We start from the raw sequence: 23283 nt of genomic DNA on the forward strand, positions 1-23283 counted from the left end.
ACTTTGTGATCTCAGTCAGAACTTGCCTTCAGTTAAAGTGTGGATTAGGGATTGAGCTTCTCTGTTCCATTTACTGTCCATCCCACTTGGTGGACATAGTAGCCTATTGATTGTTTTTGATCTAATTGGTCTAAAGAGGAGTTTCAATTCCCCTGTGGGTGGCTGTTACGCTTAGATGTACTTTCAAAATGTAACACATTAGCTTAGATAGATTAGTTAACTAGCAGGAAGCAGAAAGTAGGCATAAAATGGTCATTATTGCATAGGAAAGGTGTAACAAATGGAGTGGCAGAGGGATCAGTGTTGGGATCTCAACTTTTTTACAATTTATATCAACGACATGGATGAGGGAACCAAATGTGTGGAAGCTAAATTTGCTGATGACAAAACATAGGCAGGAAGGTAAGGTAAGAGGATGCAAAGTCTGCAGTGGGATTTAGAAAAGTTAAGTGAGTGAGCAAAAATTTGGCAGACTGAGTTTGTATGTGAGAAAAATGTAAACTTGTTCATTTTGAAAGGAAAAATAGGAAAGCAGCAGCAGATTATTTAAACAGAAAAAGATTACAGAATTATGAGGTACAGGGTGTCTACATATCCAAGTGCAAGAATCACAATAAGGTTGTATGCAGGTACAGCATGTGATTAGGAAGACAAAGTGGATGTTGGGGGAGAATTTTCCCATCCTGCCCACCACAGGAATTGCAGCGGGCAGGGGAAAATGGGCCATGCAAAGGATTGTTGATCTTGGGCAGGATTTTCTGGTTTTGGGGCGAGCGCGGCTGAAAAAAATCCCATCCATTATTGTTTATCGTGAAGGAAATGGAATAGCAAAGTTGGGAATTTTTGTTACAGCTATACAGGGCGTTGCTGAGACCATATCTCAGGTACTGTGTACAGTTTTGGTCTCCATATTTAAGAAAGGATATAAATGTGTTAGCAGCAGTTCAGAGAAAGTTCACTCAATGCCCCTTCTTAGGGTTCAGTCATTTTGTGAGGCTTGGGTTGGGTAGGCTATGTCTGTATCCATTACAGTTTAGAAGATTGAGAGGTGATCTTATTGAAACACGCAAGACCTTGAGGGTCTTGACAGGGTGGATGCTGGAAGGATGTTTTCATCTGTGAGACAGAATAAAACGAGGGGATACAGTTTAAAAATAAGGGAAGGCTTTTCTTTCAGATGGCCATGAATCTGTGGAACATTTTTCCATGGACTGCAGTAGAGAAGAGTCACTGAATATCTTTAAAGCAGAGGGGGAGGTGGGGTGAGGTGCAATGAATGTGGAGTTGCATGTGGTTTCTGTTGAAAAGGCCATAATGTGGAGATGCCGGCGTTGGACTGGGGTAAACACAAAAAGAAGTCTGACAACACCAGGTTTAAGTCCAACCGAGTTAGTAAACTCGCAAGCTTGCGAGTTGCGAACTGGTTGCACTTAAACCTGGTGTTGTCAGACTTCTTACTGTGAAAAGGCAATAAAAACAGGCTCAAGGGAGAAAAGGCCTATTCCTGCTCCCAATGTTCACATGATTGTTTGATCAATTTAAAATAATCTCTCTGCAGCTGTTGGATCATCAGGACATTCAGCGACCTGCTGTGATGATTAGGAGCTATTTTCTAACCTTGTTTACTTGCTTTCTCTGCAACTAATTGATCTTGTGATATCAACAATGACGTAGAGAACCCCCAGCTCTCCTCAAAATAAAAACTCCCTTTTGTCCTTCAAAAAACTATTATTGAATTCTTCATGTCCACCCTGAGGGGGCAGATAGCATTTAAACAAGAATTTTTCAACACTTCATCCAAAGGTACACACTTTCAACAAAGCAGCATTCCCCCTATACTACATTAGTTGTGTCAGTCTGGATTATGCATTCATGTCTTTGAAGTAGGATTTGATCTAACAAAATCTTCCAAACCTGTGACCGCTACAATCTTAAAGGGCAAGAGCAGCAGACACACAAGAACGCCATCACCTGGAGGTTTCCCCTCCAAGTCACACACCATCCTGACTTGGAAATAAATCAACCATTTCTCCACTATCGCTGGGTCAAAATCCTGGGACTCCCTTCCCAACAGCACTGCGGCTGTGCCTATGCTTTAGGGACTTGTCACAGTTCAAGAAGGCAGCTCACCACCACCTCCTCAAGGGTAATTGGGGATGGGCAATAAATATTGGCCTCGCCAGCGACGCCCATGTCCCATGAAGGATTTTTTAAAAATCTTCCAACGCAGAGATGAAGGTGCTCCTCATTGATCCACGGCTGACAATCCCAGCTACATTTACTGTATCGGGTAGATGTCCAACACATTGAAGGGAGTCAATGCCGTGTACAAAGGAATGATTCCCTGAAAGCAAAACATTTAAACTCCCCAACACCGAGGAATCCACTGAATTCAGGCTGTCACAAAACGTGCACTCATGTTTTCTCGAGCATGGACTTGTTATCAGCCCAGCGAGGGAATGCAAGAACTGGAACACTTATTATGTTTCCACTCCCAGGCTGACACTCCAATGCAGTACTGAGGGTATGCTGTACTGTCAGAGCTGCCAGCATTATGCTGAGAGGTTAAATGGAGGTCCCAGGTTACTCCCAGGTGGATGTGAGAAGATCCCAGGGCCACTATTCATTAGAGCAGAAGATGAGTTTTTCTCCAGTGTCCTGGTCAATATGTATTCCTTAACAACAGAACTAAAATAGATGACGAAGCAGATGTCTGTGGGAGCTTGCTGTACACAAATTGACTGTCATACTTTCAAAAGCACTTCCTTGGTTGCAAAATGCTTTGGGATGTTCTGACAGTTCTTTTTAAAGGAATTAATCCACCAACATGTAAAAATATCCATCTAACCATGATTAATTTGACTCTTTAATTCCTTAAGGGTATCTTCCCTCTTATCTCGAAGCCTTGTGAACATTCCAATAGAAAAATGCTACAGATGTGAAAAATCTGAAATAAAAACAGAAAATGCTGGAATACTCAGCAGGTTAAGCAGCATTTCGAGTTAATATTTCAGGCCCCTGACCTTTCATCAGCATGGTTCAAACAGAAGATCACTGACCTGAAATGGTGTCTCTCTCTCTCTCTCTCTCCCCTCAGATACTGCTAGCCCTTGCAAATATTTGCACTTTCCACTTACTTTTGCAACTCTCTCCACATTGTAAATTAGTTATCCCTATTTCTAACAACTGAAAATCAACCTAAAATATGCAGTAATGAGTTTAATGTTGTCACATTTTGAATGTTTGGCCAATTTAAATTAATCTCACTGCAGCACTTGGAATATTATCAATACATTGAAAAGCTGCTGGGATGATAAGTTTTTTCCAACCTTGTTTACTTCCCTTTTCCGTAATCGACATCCAAAGAGTTTAATTTGTCACTAATCTCATTACAAAGCCAGATAATCTTTATATTAAAAAATGCTTGCATGGGATGTGGGCATTGCTGGAAAGACCAGCATTTTTACTGCTCATCCTAATTGTCCTTTGAGAAGGTGGTGGTGAGCTGCCTTTTTGAACCACTGTAGTTCATATGGTATAGTGTTGTTAGGGAGGGAGTTCCAGGATCTTGACCCAGCAACAGTGAAGAAACGGCGATATATTTCCAAGTCAATATGATGTTGGGTAGAAACTTGCAGAGAACGTACTGTGCTATTAGCACAGGTAAAGTTCCTTTTTGTTGGAATGTTCCTTCTAAATAGTGCATTCAATTTAGAGTCATTCTGGCACAGGAGGCCATTCAGCCCATTCAAATCCATGCTAGCTCTCAGTAGAACAATCCAGTCAGTTCCATTGTCCCACTTTACCCAGAGAGGATTTAGGAGGGTGAGGGAGAGCAGCCGAGAGTGGTGGTGGAGTGGGGATGCTGAATTCCAGAGCTTATGGTCGACTGCTGAAGATGCACAAGGAATTGGGTTTGAAGGAATGTAAATATCTTGGAGAGTTGGATGAGATTACCGAAATAGGGAGCAGTGAAATCATGGATAAAATTTGAACATGAGGATGTGAATTTTAACACTGAGGCGCTACTGAACAGGATTCAATTTGAATCTGGAGACAGCAGCAGAATTTTAAGTGAGCTTCAAATTCTAGAAGATTCTGGACTGGCCAGGAGTGCACTGTTATAATCATAACCAGCCCTGTTTAGGACTATTAGCAGAGCTAGCAACATCTACTGTTATTTTTTCTGCTCAAGGAGAGAGAGCAAGTTTAAAGTCCTGTAACAATTGTGTGACCTTCTGAACATTGCTTGGCCACTGCTTATCTGTTACTTTTAATAAATGTGTTCTCTGATCTAAAGTCTAAACCACAATTTGGTAAGAGTGTTATTCTTTCATTATCTGAAGGTTAGATGATCACGAGGGAACATGGAGTCATATCCTATATGCTAATTAAACCAACAAGGATTACCATACTAGCCCTAGACTACACTAAAGTTAGCCAATGGAATGGATTCTCTAGGATCTTTGAAATTCCCTCTCAGTCAAATAAAAACCATCCAAATCTTTATTTGTGCAAAACTCATCAAAAGATGATTGTAATTTGTTTTATTTTCTCTTCAACTACAATTAGTTTCTTTTAAAGAATCCCCGCACACACCGTGTGAGCCACAAGGCGTCTTTCTGTGCGGCGTTCTTCTAAGTTTAAATTTGTTTATTAGTCACAAGTCGGCTTACCTTAACACTGCAATTAAGTTACTGTGAAAATTCCCCAGTCGCCACATTCGGGTACCTGTTTGGGTACACTGAGGGAGAATTTAGCATGACCAACACACCTAACCTGCACATCTTTGGACTGTGGGAGGAAACCAGAGCACCCAGAGGAAACCCACACAGACACAGGGAGAATGTGAAAACTCCACAGATAGTGACCCAAGCCGGGAATTGAACCCGAGTTCCTGGCACTGTGAGGCAGCAGTGCTAACCACTGTGCCGCCCCTATAAAATTGTGTACCCTTCATTCATGCTTACTTCAGAAAAATGTCTACAGATAAAGTATCATCCAAAGAGATCATGAGTTTTACCATTTCAGCCTCTCTATTTAATGCTGACATGTTCAAACCTCGAGATATTAGGTGAGGCCTTCTCCCCAGGCTGATTGATTTCAGGGGACCATTTGGCCCACTGCATCTCCACTGGCCCTCAGGACAAGCAAATCACTGTGGTATTCTCCCACCTTTTCCCATAATCTTACACATTCTTTCTTTTCACATAACAGTCTAATTTTCCTTCAATTGAACCTGCCTCTCAAGCAGTGCATTCCAGACCTTAACTATTTGCTGTTTTCTTTCATATTGCTTTTGTTTAAATTAAAGAAGTACTCTCTGACTTGAGACCCTTTCATGAATGGGAACCGTTTCTATCCATCTACTCTGTCCAAACCACTCATGATTCATATATACTGTTCCCAGCACTTCAAATTCTCATCCTCATATTCAAATCTCTCAATGGCCTCACCCCTCCTTATTTCCATAACCACCTCCAGTGTTCAATCTTTCAAGATTTCTGTACTCTTCCAGTTCTGGTCCCTTGTACTTGCCTGATTTCCTTTGCTCAGCATTGCAAACTGTCACTGTTCCGCAATGTTCCTCCTCTAAACCTGCTTCTCTGAAAACCTACCTCAAACTTTTGGTCATTCACTCTGATATCACCTTTGGTAACTTGGTGTGAAATATTGTCTGATCATGTTCCTATGAATAATGTTTTACCATGTTAAAGTGGGCTGACAAATAGCAAATGGAGTTTATGTCAGATAAATGCGAGGTGATGCATTTTGATAGATTGAACCAGGGCAGGACTTACTCAGTTAATGGTAAGGCATTGGGGGGGGGGGGGGGGGGGGGGGGGGGTGGAGGAGTTCCAAACCAAAGAGATCTAGGGGTACAGGTTCATAGCTCCTTCAAAGTGGAGTCACAGGTGGATAGAGTGGTGAAGGCAGCATTCGGCATGCTTGGTTTCATTGGTCAGAACAGTTGGGATATCTTGTCAAAGTTAGTAAGGTCACACTTGGAATACTGTGTACAGTTCTGGTCACCCTATTATAGAAAGGATATTATTACATGAGAAAGAGTGCAGAAGAGATTTACTAGGATGCTATTGGGAGCATCCTAATAGTTTGTGTTATAAGGAGAGGCTTGATAAACTGGGACTTTTTCTCTGGAGCGTAGAAGACCGAGGGGTGAACTTAGAGGTCTATAAAATAACAAGGGGCACAGATCAGCTAGAAGTTAATATCTTTTCCCAAAGACAAGGGAGTCTAAAACTAGAGGGCCCGTGTTTTAAGGTGAGAGGGGAGAGAAAGAAAAAAGTGTCCAGTGGGGCAATTATTTCACACAGAAGATGAGGAGTGTCTGGAACAAGCTGCCAGAGGTAGTAGTAGAGGTGGGTACAATTTTGTCTTCTAAAAAGCATTTAGATAGTTACATGGGTACGATGGGTATAGAGGGATATGGACCAAATTGGGACTAGCTTAGGGGTTTAAAAAAAGGGCAGCATGGACAAGTTGGGCCAAAGGGCCTGTTTCCATGCTGTAAACCTCTATGACTATGACTCTAAGGTGCTATAAAAATCAAAGTTACTATTGTCAAAAAAACTAATTAAATTTGGGTTTAATTTGTTTGCAACTCATAGATAGTACATGGTTAATCCCAGATGAAAGACACCACTGAGTTGGTGTAACTCATCCATTTATGGAACCTTACAATCTCTCATCAATATAGTCAACTGTTTCCCAATTTATTCCATAGCTTTCACCATCTGTCATTCACTCAGAGGCCAATTCAGGTATGTGGAGGCATTAGTCTAGTGACTGGTATCATTGCTAGATTATTAATCCAGAAACTCAGTTAATATTCCATGAACCCTGGTTTGAATCCTGCCACGGTAGATGGTGGAATTTGAATTCAATAAAAAATATCTGGAATTAAAAATCTACTAATGACCATGAAACCATTTCTGATTTTCGGAAGAACCCATCTGGTTCATCAATGTCCTTTCGGGAAAGAAATCTGCTGTCCTTACCTCATCAGCCTTCATGTGACTCTAAAGCCACAACAATGTGGCTGACTCTCAAATGCCTCCAGGGGCAACTGGGGATGGGCAGTAAATGCTGCCAGCCAGTGACACCCATGTCCCACGAATGAATAAAAAAAGTGTATGCAAAACAACTTCCTGACCTCAGATCAGAACTTGCCTCGCAATTAGGATGTGGATTAGTCTTTTCTGTTCCATTTACTATCTATCCCACTTAGAATCATAGAGGTTTACAGCATGGAAACAGGCCCTTCAGACCAATTTGTCCATGCCGCCCTTCTTTTTTGTTAAACCCCTAAACTAATCCCAATTGCCCACATCTCTCTATACCCATTTTATCCAACTAAATGCTTTTTAAGAGACAAAATTGTACCCGTCTCTACTACTACCTCTGGCAGCTTGTTCCAAACACTCACCAACCTGTGTGAAAAAATTGCCTGTCTGGACACTTCTGTATCTCTCCCCTTTCACCTTAAACCTATGCCCTCTAGTTTTAGACTCCCCTACTTTTGGGAAAAGATATTGACTATATATAGCTGATCTATGCCCCTCATTATTTTATAGACCTCTAAAAGATCACCCCTCAGCCTCCTACGCTCCAGAGAAAAATGTCCCAGTCTATCCAGCCTCTCCTTATAACTCAATCCATGCAGTCCTGGTAGCATCCTAGTAAATTCTGCGCTCTTTCTAGTTTAATAATAACCTTTCTGTAATAGGGTGACCAGAATTGCACGCAGTATTCTAAGCGTGGCCTTACCAATGTCTTGTACAACTTCAACAAGACATCCCAACTCCTGTATTCAATGTTCTGACCGATGAAATCAAGCACATCAATGCCTTCTTCACCACTCTGTCCACCTGTGACTCCACTGTCAAGGAGCCATGAACATGTACCCCTAGATCTCTTTGTTCTGTAACTCTCCCCAGTGCCCTATCATTAACTGAGTAAGTCATGCCCTGGTTCAATCTACCAAAATGCATCACCTCGCATTTGTCCATTAAACTCCATCTGCCATTTGTCAGCCCACTGATCCAACTGATCAAGATCCCATTGCAATTGGAGATAACTATCTTCACTATCCACTGTGCCACCAATCCTGGTGTCATCTGAAAACTTACTAACCATGCCCCCTATATTCTCATCCAAATCATTAATACAAATGACAAATAATAGCAGACCCAGCACTGATCCCTGAGGCACACCGCTGGTCACAGGCCCCCAGTTTGAAAAACAACCCTCCACAATTACTACTTGTTGACACAGTAGCCTAGTGGTTGTTTTTGGGCTAATAGATCAAGAGAACAAAGAGTCTAAATCCCTCCAGGGGCAGTTTGAGAATTGAATTCAGTCTGAAGAATTTGGAAATAAATAGTTGGCACTAGGGGCGGCGCAGTAGCACCGCGGTTAGCACTGCTGCTTCACCGCTCCAGTGACCTTGGGTTTGATTCCCGGTTTGGGTCACTGTCCGTGCGGAGTCTGCACATTCTCCTTGTGTCTGCATGGGTTTCCTCCGGGTGCTCCAGTTTCCTCCCACAGTCCAAAGATGTGCGTGTTAGATTGATTGGCCATGCTAAAATTGCCCCTTAGTGTTCTGAGATATGTAGGTTAGAGGGATTAGCGGGTAAATGTGTAGGGATGTGGGGATAAGGCCTGACCCAATGGGCTGGATGGCCTCTTTCTGCATTGTAGGGTTGCTGTGATTCTTTAATAGTGAAAGTGGCTATGGAACTGAGCTGAACAATTTGTTTACTCTTGTCCTTCCTTAATCTGAACATAGGTACACAAGAAATAGGAACAGGAATAAAATCTAACGGGTGAAAATTTACATCAAATCCTCTTTCCTACACGATCTCCATATCCCTCAATTCCTGTGGGGTGGAACTTTACAACCCCATCATGCTGGGGGGAGAGCCAAAAAATATGGAAAGACTTTGGTGAGACTGGACAAGTTGGCTGGTACAAGGGGCCACAAACTCCCACCCACAGTATCCAAAAATCTATCAATTTCAATCTTGAATATAGTCAACAACCGAACATCCACAACTCCCTGGGATGAAGAATTCCCAAGGTTCATAACTGCCCTCATCTCAGTCCTAAATGGCCAAACCCTTATCCTGATACTATGATCTCCAAATCTGAATTCTGCAGCAAGGAAGAAACAGCCTCTCAGCACCTATCCAAACGTGATGGCATCCAATTGCTAAAGCCACTCTCTCTCCCTCCCAAAATTGCTACAAAGTAGAAAGTGCACTCTCTCAAGAAAACTGTGAATGGGTGATAAATACCAGGTTTGCCAGCAACTTCATCATTATGAAGCGTTTAGAAAGGCTAGTCATGGCATGGATCGTTTCCAGCCTCCAGGACTACCTGGATCCACTAGTTTGTCTACCGCCACAACAGGTCCACAGCAGACGCCATTTCCCCGGCCCTACACTCAACCATGGAACATCTAAATAACAAAGACATCTATGTCAGACTCCTATTTATTGACTACAGCTCAGCCTTCAACACTATTATTCCTACGAAACTCATCTCTAAACTCTGTGGCCTGGGCCTTGGCACCCCGCTCTGCGACTGGATCCTGAACTTCCAAATCCACAGACCATAATCAGCAAGGATAGACAACAACACCTCCTCTACGGTCATCCTCAACACCGGTGTCCCACAGGCTGTGTTCTCAGCCCCCTACTATACTCCTTATACACCTATGACTACGTGGCCAAATTCCCCTCCAATTCGATTTTCAAGTTTGCTGACACCACCACCATTGTGGGTCAGATCTCAAACACGAGCTTACAGAGCGCTGCTCCTTCATCAGGAGAGTGACTCACTTGATGAAGGGGCAACGCTCCAAAAGCTCATGATTCCAAATAAACCTGTTGAAGTTTAACCTAGTGTTGTAAGACTTCTTACTGTGTCCACCCCAGTCCAATGCCGGCACCTCCACATCAAGTTTAATCTCACCTTGTGTTAGCCTGTTTCATTAATCCTGCGGCTTGTTTCTCTCCTCTACATTTGTTCATCCCAAAGGAAGAAGCTTTATGTCACACCACACAGATATGCACCTGCAGAAATGTTAACAGGTCTTAAAACTTGGAAGTAAAAAGGGAAAACACTCTGTCCTTCTGCAATCAGAAGCTGGAACCTGAACACTTGCATTCTAAATGACTTCTAACAGAACTACCAAGATTTCTCAGCCTGCAGCGTTTGTATGCATGTATAAATAAAACCAAATTAAAAAAAAAAACTGGAAATACAAGCAGGTATAAAGAGTTGTGACCTATACTTAACATTCTGGGTCTGCAACTCTTTATCGCAACTGTAATCTAAAAGATAAACATTTATTTTTGTAAGTTTGAAAAAATAGAACATGAATAAAAGGGGAGGGAAAAACCAAGTGAGAGAAAATAAGGGGGTGAAAGCTTTGTTTGAAATTTATTCATAGGCATCACTGCAGTGCCCATTTCTAATTACCCTTCGGAATATTGCAGAGGGCAATTCAAAGTCAAAGTCAAAATCATTGCCGTGGGCCTGGAGTCACATGCAGTCCAAAACAGCTACAGTCGACAGATTTCCTTTCCCGATGAATATTCATGAACCAGTCAGGTTTTTATTGACAAATCTGGCAGTTTCGTGGTCCTCATTACTGAAACTAGCTTTAAACTTCAGACTTAATTGAACTTAATTAGGTAATTGCTGACCTGTCCTCACTGGAGGAGAGGGTGCTGCCAAGGTCTCAGTACAGGAGGCGGTAGTGGAGAAATTGAATAGGATAAAAATAGAAGAGGCATTTAATTAGAAACTGCTAGTAGAAGACTTTTAGAGGACAAGGTGTCAGCTGTGGGTCAACGGATAACTCTCTCTCCTCTGAGCCAGAAGACTATGGGTTCAAGCACCACAGAAGGGATTTGAACACGCAATCTGGAAATCTGAGTGCAGTAAAAAGGGTATGCATCACTGCCAGGGACGCCACCTCTTAGATGAAATGTTAAACTGAGACTCTGTCGGGGCTCTTAAGTGAACGTAAACGATCCCATGGCGACTATTTTGGAAAAGGGCAGGGAATTTCTCCTGGCCAATGTTTATCCTTTATTCAACATCAATAAAACAGATTATCTGTTCCTTGTCACAGTGATGTTTGTGGGAGTTGGTGGTGTACAAATTGGTTGCTGTGCTTTCCACATTACTTCACTGGCTCTAAAGTATTGAGTGGTGGCACGGTGGCACAATAGTTAGCACTGCTGCGTCACAGCGTCAGGGATCCAGGTTCAATTCCGGCCTTGTGTCACTGTGTGGAGTTTGTATATTCTCTCTGTGTCTGCGTGGGTTTCCTCAGTGTGCTCCAGGATCGTACCACAATCCAAAGGTGTGCAGGTTAGGTTGACTGGTCATGCTAAATTGACCTTAGTGTCAGGGGATTAGGGAGATAAGGGCTACAGGAATAGAGCCTGGGTGAGATTGTGTTGGGTGCAGACTTGATGGATAACTGGCCTCCTTCTGCACTGTAAGGATTCCATGATTTTATGAGTGTTATAACAAGGTTTTTTTTCTGAAACAAAGACTCTCAGTGAGGTAACGGAGAAACATAAAACAAGGAGTAAATGTTGGAGGGCAGAGGTGCGAATAAGCAGGGCATAGTAACTTGGTGGGCAACAGAAAAGCAGGGTCATACATACAGACAGAACTGTTCAGCAAAAACCATCACTTAATCTGTATTTGGAGAAGATTGCTTGGACAGCATTGAACACAAGAATAGAGATGGACATACGAAAGAATGTTGCAGACGGAATGAATGCTTGGGGCCCTACGACACAGGGCCAAATTTTAAAAATCGAGGCGCCACTTAACCTGGAGCAATAGGTCAGTGGGCAAAGAGTGAACAGAACTTGATCCGAGTTAGGATACCGTCACCAAGGTTTTGGAAGTTTTATGGAAGGATGAAGGCGAGAGGCTGGTCAGGAATGCGATGGAGCTGCATGGGTAGTGGTGTTCCACCTTGGAGTCCTGCCACCTGCAATAAAATACTGTAGTATTTCCCCCTCCCCTCAGATTCTGCAAGGGTATCCTTGTTCAGTCCGTCTCAATTCCTGCATTTGTTCCTCTGGTCCATGTCGGTATTCATGCTCCATGCAGATTTCCACGCAACCTATTGGTATTCTCTTTCTATTCCTAATGTGTTTAGTTAGCATGACCTTGTGATAAATTATTCTACATTCTAACCATTCCCTGGCTTGAGAAGTTTCTGCTAATTTACTGCATCTTCATAAACTGATGCCCCCACACAAGTGGAAAAATGTACTCTGTGAGTGGGATTATAACACCCCTCTGCCCTCATGTTTTGGCGTGTTTCTCAGCAGCCTAGTGTGGGCCAGTGGCACTATCTTCCAGTCCTGCCGCTATCAATGGCATTTCCCATTGAATCCACCCCCTGAAAAACACAGGAGGAGGATTTGAATATAAAAGTAGGGAGGTCTTGCTGCAGCTGTATAGGGCATTGGTGAGGCCGCAGCTGGAGTACTGTGTGCAGTTTTGGGCGCCGCACTTACACAAGGATATTTTGGCCTTGGAGGGAGTGCAGAGGAGGTTTACTAGGCTGATGCCGGAGTTGAGCTATGAGGAGAGGCTGAATAAACTAGGCTTGTACTCGTTAGAGTTTAGAAGAATGAGGGGAGATCTCATTGTGATGGATAGGATAGAGGTGGAGAGACTCTTCCCGCTCAGAAAGGACAGTAGGACTAGGGGGCACAGCCTCAAGATAAAGGGGGGGCGGTTTAGAACGGAGTTGAGGAGGAACTTCTTCACTCAAAGGGTGGTGAATCTCTGGAATTCTCTGCCCGTTGAGGTGGTGGAGGCTGCCTCGCTAAATATTTTTAAGACGCGGGTTGATGGGTTTTTGATAAGCGAGGGGATTAAGGGTTATGGGGAGAGGGCGGGAATGTGGAACTGAGCCACGACAGATCAGCCATGATCTTACTGAATGGTGGGGCAGGCTCGAAGGGCTAGATGGCCTACTCCTGCTCCTATTTCTTATGTTCTTATGTGTGCTGTCGGCGGAACAGAAAGATCCTGCCTGTGTGTACAGCCAGAAGATTGTGCCCTATGTCTTTTCTCATCTCAGTGCCATACCTCAAACAGAATCCAAACAAAAACCCACCGCATCGTGATCCATGCGCACATTCATGGCACCCAGCTCTACTTCACCAAACCCCTCTCAACTCATCCTCTCTGTTACTTGTAAGGCTGCTTATTTGACATGCTGGATCAGCAGAAGTTTCCTCTAACTATGTGTTGGAAAGACTAAATCCAACATTTTCCATCCCCGCCACAAACTCTGTCCCTAGCAACCAACTCCATCCACCTCTCAGGCAACTGTTTGAGACTGAACCAGACTGTCCATAATCTTGGTGTCATATTTGAGAACACATATCCAGGCCAACCCTAAGATTGACTATTTCCTCCCTCCGTTCCTGTCTCACCTCAACCTGCTGCTGAAACCCTCATTCATATCTTTATTGTCTCTTAGATTCAACTACTCCACTGCATTACTGGCCAGCCTCCCACCTTCCTCCAACCCCTCCACAACTTCCAAAACTCTGCTTGTTGTTTTCCTAACTCGCAGCAAGTCTTGTTCAACCTTTTCTCACTGACCTTCTCTGGCTCAAGATTAAGTAGCACTTTGATTTCAAAATTCACAACCTGGCTTTAAATACCTCTATAGTTCTCCCTTGCTCATCTGTAACCTCCTCCAGCCCAACAACCCTCCAAAATATTTGTGCTCTTCCAATTCTGCCTTCTTGTACATCCTCAATTTTAATGTCTTCACCGTTGGTTGTCATACCTTTAATTGACTAGATCCCAAGTCTGGTATTCCCTTTCTAAATCTGTGTCCCTTCCCACTCCAACTCTCTCCCCCGCTTTATTTAAGGTGCTTTTTAAATTCTCCACTTTTGACCAAGATTCAGCTATCTGTCCGAATATCTCTTTACATGACTTCATATCTTTTTTTTTGCTAACACTCGAGTGAAGTACCTTCACTGCTTTAAACAGTGCTTTGTAAATGCACGTTGTTATGTTTTTATCAAATACCCTGTTGAGCCTTTTCAGAGTTTTAATGACTATTAGTCACTCCTAGCCTTCCCCGCCCAAGGGAAAAGAGCCCCAGCCTGTTCAGCCTTTCCCGAGAGCAGAGCGAAAGGTCGTGACTATCATTCACATCACTACCTGTGACTTCTCATCATTGAGAGCTAGGTGGTCACCTGGACCCTTTTAGAAAAGTGTCATAACATAGCACACTCATGCAATCACACACAGCAAATCAAAATTTCTTAATCTTGCATTCTCTGTTACTTCTTCTAGGTACCCCATCGATATCTGTAGCAGGGGTGAAGCTGCCTAGTAACGAGCTGGCCCTATTGTCTTGGATGGCTTTGGCAGCTGTCTGCTGGCGATGCGAGGCATGGAGGGCCCCGGCTGGCATTGGCTCTCCTGCTGTGGGGGTAGCTGCTCCCTGTGGGGTTACAGATGATGAGACCAAAGGGGCACTGGCAAAGGGGATTCCAAAGGGCCAGACACCCCCAAGAGTCCTGAATGGTCCAGGGTGTCTAACTCCTCCTGTTGGGTACCTGAGAGTCCCTGCCTTACTCCTTGAGAAGGGGCACCTCAGGAGAGGTCAAGACACCCTGGTCTGGTCTGGTCTGCCTATCTCATAGCCACTGCAACAGCTCACCCATGGCTACGGGTCACGTTGGACAGAGCACCCATTATCGTCCAGCACTTCCCCAGAGCGAAAAAGCTACGACATCTTCTCCGGAGTCTTCAACATGTCATTAATGAAGACGAACATCTCGCCAGGGCCATCCCCACACCCCCACTTCTTGCTTTCAAACACCCGCACCACCTCAAACAGACCACTGTCCGCAGCAAACTACCCAGCCTTCAGGGGAAACAGTGACCCTGACACCACCCAACCCTGCCACAGCAACCTCTGCAAGACATGCCGGGTCATCAACATGGATGACATCATCTCACGTGAGAACACCATCTACCAAGTTTATGGCACATACTCTTGCAACTCGGCCAACGTTGTCTACCTAATACGCTACAGGAAAGGATGTCCCGAAGCATGGCATATCACGGAGACCATGCAGATGCTACGAGAACGGATGAATGAACATCACTCAACAATCACCAGGCAAGACTGTTCTCTTCCTGTTGGGGAACACTTCAGTGGTCACGGGCATTCAGCCTCTGATCTTCAAGTAAGTGTTCTCCAAGACGGCCTTCACGACAGGACAGCGCAGATTCGCTGAGCAGAGACTGGTAGCCAAGTTCCGCACACGAGGACGGCCTCAACCGGGGTCTTGGGTTCATGTCACACTATCTGTAACCCCCATGACTTGCCTGAATTTGCAACATCTCACTAACTGTCCTATCTGGAGACAATTCACATCTCTTAAACCTATGCTCAATGCCATCTCCACTCACATTGTCTGCACCTTTAAGACTTGAATAGCAGATTAGCTGTAAAGACTCAGATTCTAATCAGTATTCTGTAAACTGTGCACCTTTATACGCCCTTCTCTGATCAGAACTTTCCACTCACCTGACGAAGGAACAGTGTTCCGAAAGCTTGGGGATTTACTATCAAATAAACTTGTTGGACTTTAACTTGGTGTTGTGAGACTTCGTACAGTGATGGAGTGCAGGTCTACACGTATTTCCAACAGAAATTGGGCATTCTACTGAACCAGGCTCGCAATGGTATCTTCTATCCTCCTAATGGAGATCTTGCTTCATTGCCACTTCACCAGCCAGCCAAGGAAAAGACTCTTCGATCTCACGTAGCACTCTGCTCTGGGCCTCCAATACCTCTGCCTGATGTTCCCCCATTTCTTGCAGTTTCCCCAACATCTCGTGCAGGGCCCATCCAACTTGGACCTTGTAGATGCCCACTACCCCCAGCAGTCCTCCAAGTACTAGTGAGTCTGGGTGACCCGGCGTTTTCCTGTCTCAGACATATGTCCAAGGATTGACCACCAGTATTTGAGACCCTGCCTGAAACGGATCTAGGACCCACCAAGGAGTGTATCTGTGTGCTGGAGGGTACAGGTGACTGCTGTGATGGCTCTACAGGTGCACTTTCTTCCAGTGTCCTCTGTGAGCTGGAGGAACTGCTGGACAGGGTTTTCTCTTCTTGCCTTTCCCTCTTCCTGCTGGCACCTGTGAGAGAGAGAAAGAGAGAGAGAGAGAGAGAGAGACAGAGAGAGCGAGTGACTGCATGAATTGCCTCCGACAGCAAGGAATGCAGGATGCTGAGATTTCTAAGTGACTACATTACGTACAAATCCTTAACTGAGTGGAGACCACCTGTCCATCGTTCCATCTACACAGGTTTAGCACGGTTCCTACCCTGACAGCAGGGCTGCTGCTCTTCGACATCACTAAGTTCTGGAGGTCAGGAGGACCCCCTTCTGTCTTCTCGCTCTTGTCATATTGTGCCTCCAGTCTCCTGCACAAAGAAGGGGTGGGGGCAATTGGCTTTCAGAGATCTTTCTCCTGCTTCCTCAGTCTTATAAATACTCCACTGGATCGTATGCCATTTGATTGATGCACTGCTGATGGTCCTCAAGTGTCTGGGGCAGCAACTCCAGAGCACTGAGCCCCTGCCCTTAGAGGGATAAGGTTCACAGAGGCATCTCATTAGCGTTCCTTGCTGGTGCCTTTAATGCCTAGCCCTCTTTCCCACCCCCCACAGACAGCAACTGAGTTCCCTGCGCTAAAGGATCAGGAATCCACAGCGGCTTCCGCACTTGCAGACAAGATGGGGACTATGAAGTATCACATTGTCACACCGAGTAGCTCCTTTAGGCAGGGGCTGCATGGATGGTGTCTTTGCCACTGAGGCTCATGTCCTCTCTACCATTCAGCCAGATGAGTGGGAGCAGTTGCGGGTCCACAGCTTGTTGGTATAGTTGATTCATTCATCTATTTGTGACATTGTAGGGCAGTCCTTTGCTGGGATCCCCGAGACGTCCTCCCGTGCAGAGTTAGCCTGATGGCTCAGCCACTCCTCCTGCATTAAGCACCGAGAGAAGCGTCACTGAACCTAGGGACTAGAGCTCCCTGTGATCAGTGAGCCATCTCCTCCTTTGATTTGATTTATTATTGTCACATGTACTTACAGTGAAAAGTACTATGTCTTGTGCGCTATTCAGACAAAGCATACCGTTCATAAAGAAGGAAACAAGAAAGTGCAGAATGTCTTACAGTCATAGCTGGGCTGTAGAGGAAGATCACCTTAATGCAAGCTAAGTCCATTCAAAGCTCTGACGGCAGCAGGAAAGGAGCTGTTCTTGAGTCGATTGGTATGTGACCTCAGACTTTTGTATCTTGTTCCCGATATGAGAAGTCCAGGGTGCGTGGGGTCCTGAATAATGCTGGCTGCTATGCCAATGCAGTGGGAAGTGTAGACAGAGTCACTAGATGGGAGACTGTAGTTATAGAGGCACAATAGTTATGGAAGAAGTTGAAGAATATAACAGCATGACGCACACCATCCAGTCCTCACGTTACACCAGGCAACCCCTCCACTGCATAATTAATCAGGCTAGAATCACACAATTCGGTGCAAATTCCCACTGGCTCCACAACAGGGTACATCTCTGGTTCCTTCCAAGGACATGGATTCAGAATGGAAACTTCCACCCAACAAATCAATAAAAGAGTGGCAACTATTCCAAATCCAGGGCCTAGCTTTGTGTCTCATGGAGGCGAGTGCGACACTGTTCAGTGATCACAAAGATTCTGAGAGTGATAATGATGCTCTGGTGGATATCAAATATTTCATTCTGGAGACATGAGCATCATATCACAGCCAGCATTTAATTGTCCATCCCTAGATGCCCTGAGAAGGTGATGGTGGGCCTTCTTCTTAACACTGGTGGTAGATTTTGATACAAATGAATGGTTTACTGAGCAACATCAGAGGGGTGTTAAGAGTTAAGCACATTAGCGTGGGGCTGGAGTCGCGTATAGACCCAGACTGACAAAGACAGGCAGCATTCCTTCCCACAATGGCATTAGTGTTGATCTGTTTTCCTCTTTTGGATTGACAATCCTGTTCGTTGCCCACCTCCAACTCCCTTTCTCTATTTTGTGAAAGGTTGTAATTTCAGCTGTCTAGTTTTAAAATGCCAGGTCTCAGTTTTCAATTTGCACGTCTAATGAATGGGTTCAACATTCAAAAATAATCTGTTTCTTCTTGTTACAAACACTGACTCACCTGCCATGTGCGCATATTTTTATGTCTCAGCCTCAGTCTTTTCTGCTTTTTATTTTAATTTTACAAAACATTTGAACTGGAGATCTTGTGTTGCAGCAGGTACCATCCCTGCCTCCTGAGCCAGCAGTTCTGGGTTCGAGTCCCACCCCAGGACCCGATGGCCAAGGAAGGTGTGTTCAAAACACAGCCAAACAGGTTCAAGTGTCAACATGTAAAATCCTTCCAACATGGCATTGGCTGGCAGTGAGAGAGAATCTGATGGAGGGATATGAAATTTAAAAAGAGGATTGATACAGTAAGTGTAGACCAAATGTTTCCTCTCATGGGGCAATCTCGAACAAGAGGTATAGGTTGCGATGCGGTAGATTTAAAACTGAGCTGAGGAGGAGCTACTTTTCGCAGAGGGTGGTGAATCTGTGGAACTTGCTGTGCCGTAGCACAGTGGAGTCTGAATCATTGAATGGTTTAACGAGGGAGATAGATATATTTCTAATAAAAAAACGTTGTGGTCACTGCAGATCCGATGGGCCGAATGGGTTCCTTCTGCACTGTATGGATTCTAAAGAAAGAAGCAAATACCGACGTCCAGCCAAAAAAGGACAGCTAGCCAAAAGTTTGGTCTCAGAGATTTTTAAGGAGTGGCTGGGCAGAGAGGTTCAGGGACTGGGTTCCAGGATTTTGGGCCAAGTTAGCTGGGCCAGGTTAGATGGGGAGGTGGATTTGTGACCAGGGAGAGATCAAGCCATGATCTGATGGAATGGCAGGGCAGGCTCGAAGGGCTGGGTTTGTCTACATCTGTTCCTAATTCCTGTGCTCCTATTCCTGGTCAGTTGTGTGATGCTAGGAAAGTTCTGACTACACCATCGCTATCCATTTGAAGTGCATGTTCCAGAGCAATTGGACTCCCTGAATGGTCTGTAACAGACCAACACCACACATAAATACCTCTGTGCTGAGCTTGTATTTTCCGGTGCAATTGCATAAGATTTCATGTGTCATCACTTACCCGAGTGCGAAATTTCACAGAAACTTTACTCCACTGGATTACATCTTGCATTCTTCTGATCCTGCCTCATTATCTTTATTTAATGTTTTAAAAAAGCCATGGCCTTATTCAAACTCCCCATGGCACAGGATAATATAAACATCTAGTATTTAGTTAATGTCTTTAACATAGTACAAAAAAACCCCAAGACCTTTGGGCGGCACGGTGGCACACTGGTTAGCACTGCTGCCTCACAGTGCCAGGGGCCCGGGTTCAATTCCGGCCTTGGGTCACCGTCTGCATGGAGTCTGCACATTTTCCCCGTATGTGTGTCTGTTTCCTCCCACAAATCCAGTCCAAAGATGTGCAAGTTAGATTGATTGGCCATGCTAAACTGACGCTAGAGCCAAGGGATTAAACATAAGAACATAAGAAATAGGAGCAGGAGTAGGCCATCTAGCCCTTCGAGCCTGCCCCGCCATTCAATAAGATGATGGCTGATCTGTCGTGGCTCAGTTCCACATTCCCGCCCTCTCCCCATAACCCTTAATCCCCTCTCTTATCAAAAACCCATCAAGGTAAACACGTGGGGTTATGGGAATGGGGCCTGGGTGGGATTGTGATCACTGCAGATCCGATGGGCTGAATGGCTTCCTTCTGCACTGTATGGACTCTAAAGAAAGAAACTGATACTGATGTCCAGCCAAGAAAGACTAAACTTTTGGCTAGCTGTCCTAAGAGATTTTTAAGGAGTGGCTGGGCAGAGAGGTTCAGGGAGTGGGTTCCAGGATTTTGGGCCAAGTTAGCTGAAAGCAAGAATGATGCTCAGCCTGAATTGGAGAAATGCAAATATCACAGAAGATGAGATGACACCAGAGGTGGTTGGAGAATTAGAGTGGCACAAACCGGTGAAAGCATTTGAAAACAAGGAAGAGAATTCTAAATTCAAGACACTGTTTGACCTGAACCCACTGTAGATTAATGAGCCAGTGGTGCAAGGTAAAATGGATTAGCATCTACAACAGAGATTTGTATGACTGAAAGATTATGGAGGGTAGAACATGGGAGAGCAGTAAGGCATGCTTTAGAATAGTTGATTCTGCAGGTAGCAATAGCATGAATGAGGGTTCCAGCAGCAGATAAACAGAGGCAGGGGTGAAGTTGAGCTTCATCTTTTGAGATAGAAATAGCTGGTCTTTGGGACAGCATGAACGTGTGGTTGAAAGTGCATTGCAGGGTGGAATATGATACCAAGTTTAGCAAGCTGGTTCAGCTTTAGATCAGCAGCCAGAGTTGGAATGGAGTTTGCAACAGGGGGCAAAGACAATGGCTACATTCTTCCCAATATTTAATTGGAAGAAATTTCTGACAATCAATACTGGATGTCTAGCCACTTTGCAAATTAGAGACTGCCAACATGGAGCGGAGGCAGGGCTGGATATTATCAGTGGAGCTGATGACTTTGCCAAAGGGCAGCATGTAGCCAAGAAATAGAAGAGATCAAGGATAAAATACCAAAGCTGGAAGAGAAACCATTTTGGGTGATTCCATGTGCACAGTTAATGGATAAGTGTGGGACCAGGTGAGGGCGGTGCCATCTAGCTAGAAAAGTGGAGAGGTACTGGAGAATGGGGTGGTCAACCATGTCAAAGTGACAGTTCACCAAGTTATACAGTTGATCTTTGTCGCAGTTCCAGAGGACGTAATTTGTGAATTTGGCAAGGGTCATTTTGGTGCCATGGTAGAGGATGGTACTAAGGGAATTAGTGGATATAGGGGTTGTATGGGAAGGTGGAATTAAGGTCGAAGATCAGCCACCATCATACTGAATGGTGGAAAGGAGTGGCATGGTGGTCAACATTGCTGCTTCACAGCATCAGGGACCTGGGTTCAATTCCAGCCTCAGTTGACTATTCACTTTTTTCCAGTGTCTCTGTGGGTTTCCTACAGGTGCTCCCGTTTCCTCCCACAATCCAAAGATGAGCAAGTTAGGTTGATTGGCCACGCTAAATTGCCCCTTAACGTCAGGGGGATTAGGACTGTAAATATGGGGTTATGGGGATAGGGCCTGGGTGGGATTGTGGTCAGTGCAGGCTTGATGGGTCAAATCGCCTCCTTCTGCAGTGCAGGTATTCTGTGAATAGTCTAATCCATGTTCCTAATCAATAATTCCCAAGAGGCAGAAATGCAAATCAAACAATCTCCCCCATTTGGTGTCCTCCAAAACAAGGGCCAGTGCTTACAATCTGAAATTATTGAACAGTGTTGAGTCCAGAAGACTGAAAAGTGCTATTCGTCAAGCTTTGTTGACCACATTGGATCATTCAATCTGTCCAGCCCTGTCAGAATTTTATTCATTTCAATTAAATCTCATTTTCCTAAATTCCAGTGAATTCAAGTCCAGTTGACCCAATCTCTCCTCATTCAACAATCCTGCCACGCCAGGAAACAGTCTGGTGAACCTTTGCTAAACTTCCCCTGTATAGCAAGTATTTCCTTTCTTAGGTAAAGAGACCAAAACTGCACACAGTGCTGCCAGTGTGGTCTCATCAAGACCTTCCACAGCTGCAGGAAGACATCAATTGCTCCTGTACTCAAATCCTCTTGCAACAAAGACTAATCTACCATTTGCTTTCCAACTGCTTGTTGTACCTGCATGCTCACTTTCATTAACTGGAGTAATAGGACACCCAGGTCCCTTTGTAAGTCAGGATTTCCCAGCTATCACTATTTAAACAATACTCTGCCATTCTGTTTCTCTGTCCAAAGTGGGTAATTTCACATTTATCCACATGCTGCTGTATCTGTCATGTACTTGCTTACTCATTCAACTCTCCAGCATTTTCCCTACTACTGATGTTAGGCTATCTGGTCTGTAATTCCTTGTTTTCACCCTCTCTCCTTTGTTAAATATCAGAGTTACATTTGTCACCTTCCAATCTGTTCCAGAATTTAGTAGATGACAACTAATGCATGCATTATTTCCATGGCCACCTCTCTTAGTACCTTGGAAATTACATTATCAGGTGCTGGGGATTTAATGGCTTTCAGTCTCATTAATTTCACCACAATTTTATAGTAATATCAATTTCCTTCAATAATTCCTCCTTCGTACTAGTCTTGGTTCCTTCGCATTTCTAGGAAGTTATTTATATCTTCCTCTGTGCAGACAAAACTAAATTAATTGTTTAATTGCTCTGCCATTTCCTTGTTCTCTACTATAAAAATCTTATGTTTTGGGCTGTCTTCGCTAATCTGTTTGTCTGTTTCTTTTACAAACCACTTTTACATTCCTGGCACTTTTGCTCTCGTACTCTATTTTGCTCTCTTACTCAAATCTCTTGGTCCTCCTTTGCTGAATACTAAACTAAATATCCTCAGGCTTGTTACTTTTTTGAGTAACTTTATATGACTCCTCTTTGGATTTAAAACCATCCTTTATTTCTTCTGTAAGGCATGCTTGGATCACTTTCCTTGTGTTTTTGCAATGCATACATTCATTCTTGAATATTAGACAATGCCTATCCAACTTCATGCCTTTTAACAAAGTTTCCCAATCTATCTTAGCCAACTCGGGCCTCATAAGAACATAAGAAATAGGAGCAGGAGTAGGCCATCTAGCCCTTCGAGCCTGCCCCGCCATTCAATAAGATCATGGCTGATCTGTCGTGGCTCAGTTCCACTTTCCCGCCCTCTCCCCATAACCCTTAATCCCCTCTCTTATCAAAAACCCATCAACCCGCGTCTTAAAAATATTTAGCGAGGCAGCCTCCACCACTTCAACGGGCAGAGAATTCCAGAGATTCACCACCCTTTGAGTGAAGAAGTTCCTCCTCAACTCCGTTCTAAACCGCCCCCCCTTTATCTTGAGGCTGTGCCCCCTAGTAATTTCCATTATTCAGATTTTGGAACCTAGTTTGATTGGTCTTCTTCACATTCTATTCATTTGTTGGACATGGGTGTTGCTGGCTGACCAGCATTTATT

General features: G+C 44.3%; 1 protein-coding gene across 3 annotated transcripts in view; it reads right to left on the bottom strand.

Moving 5' to 3' along the window:
- LOC145351188 (V-set domain-containing T-cell activation inhibitor 1-like) overlaps window positions 1-23283 on the bottom strand; it is a 59524-nt gene that overhangs the window by 32924 nt on the left and 3317 nt on the right. For 2 of the 3 annotated variants that reach the window (XM_080200868.1, XM_080200871.1), the window contains exon 2: window positions 9997-10097. The exons of the other annotated variant lie outside the window; for it this stretch is intronic. In XM_080200868.1, coding sequence (XP_080056994.1) covers window positions 9997-10055 — 59 coding nt within the window. In that variant the 5' untranslated portion in view covers window positions 10056-10097. The remainder of the gene's footprint in view (window positions 1-9996; window positions 10098-23283) is intronic. 3 annotated transcript variants of the gene reach the window in all.

Source organism: Carcharhinus amblyrhynchos, chromosome 12 (assembly GCF_965287045.1).
Source record: "Carcharhinus amblyrhynchos chromosome 12, sCarAmb.v2.hapA, whole genome shotgun sequence".
NCBI lineage: Eukaryota > Metazoa > Chordata > Chondrichthyes > Carcharhiniformes > Carcharhinidae > Carcharhinus > Carcharhinus amblyrhynchos.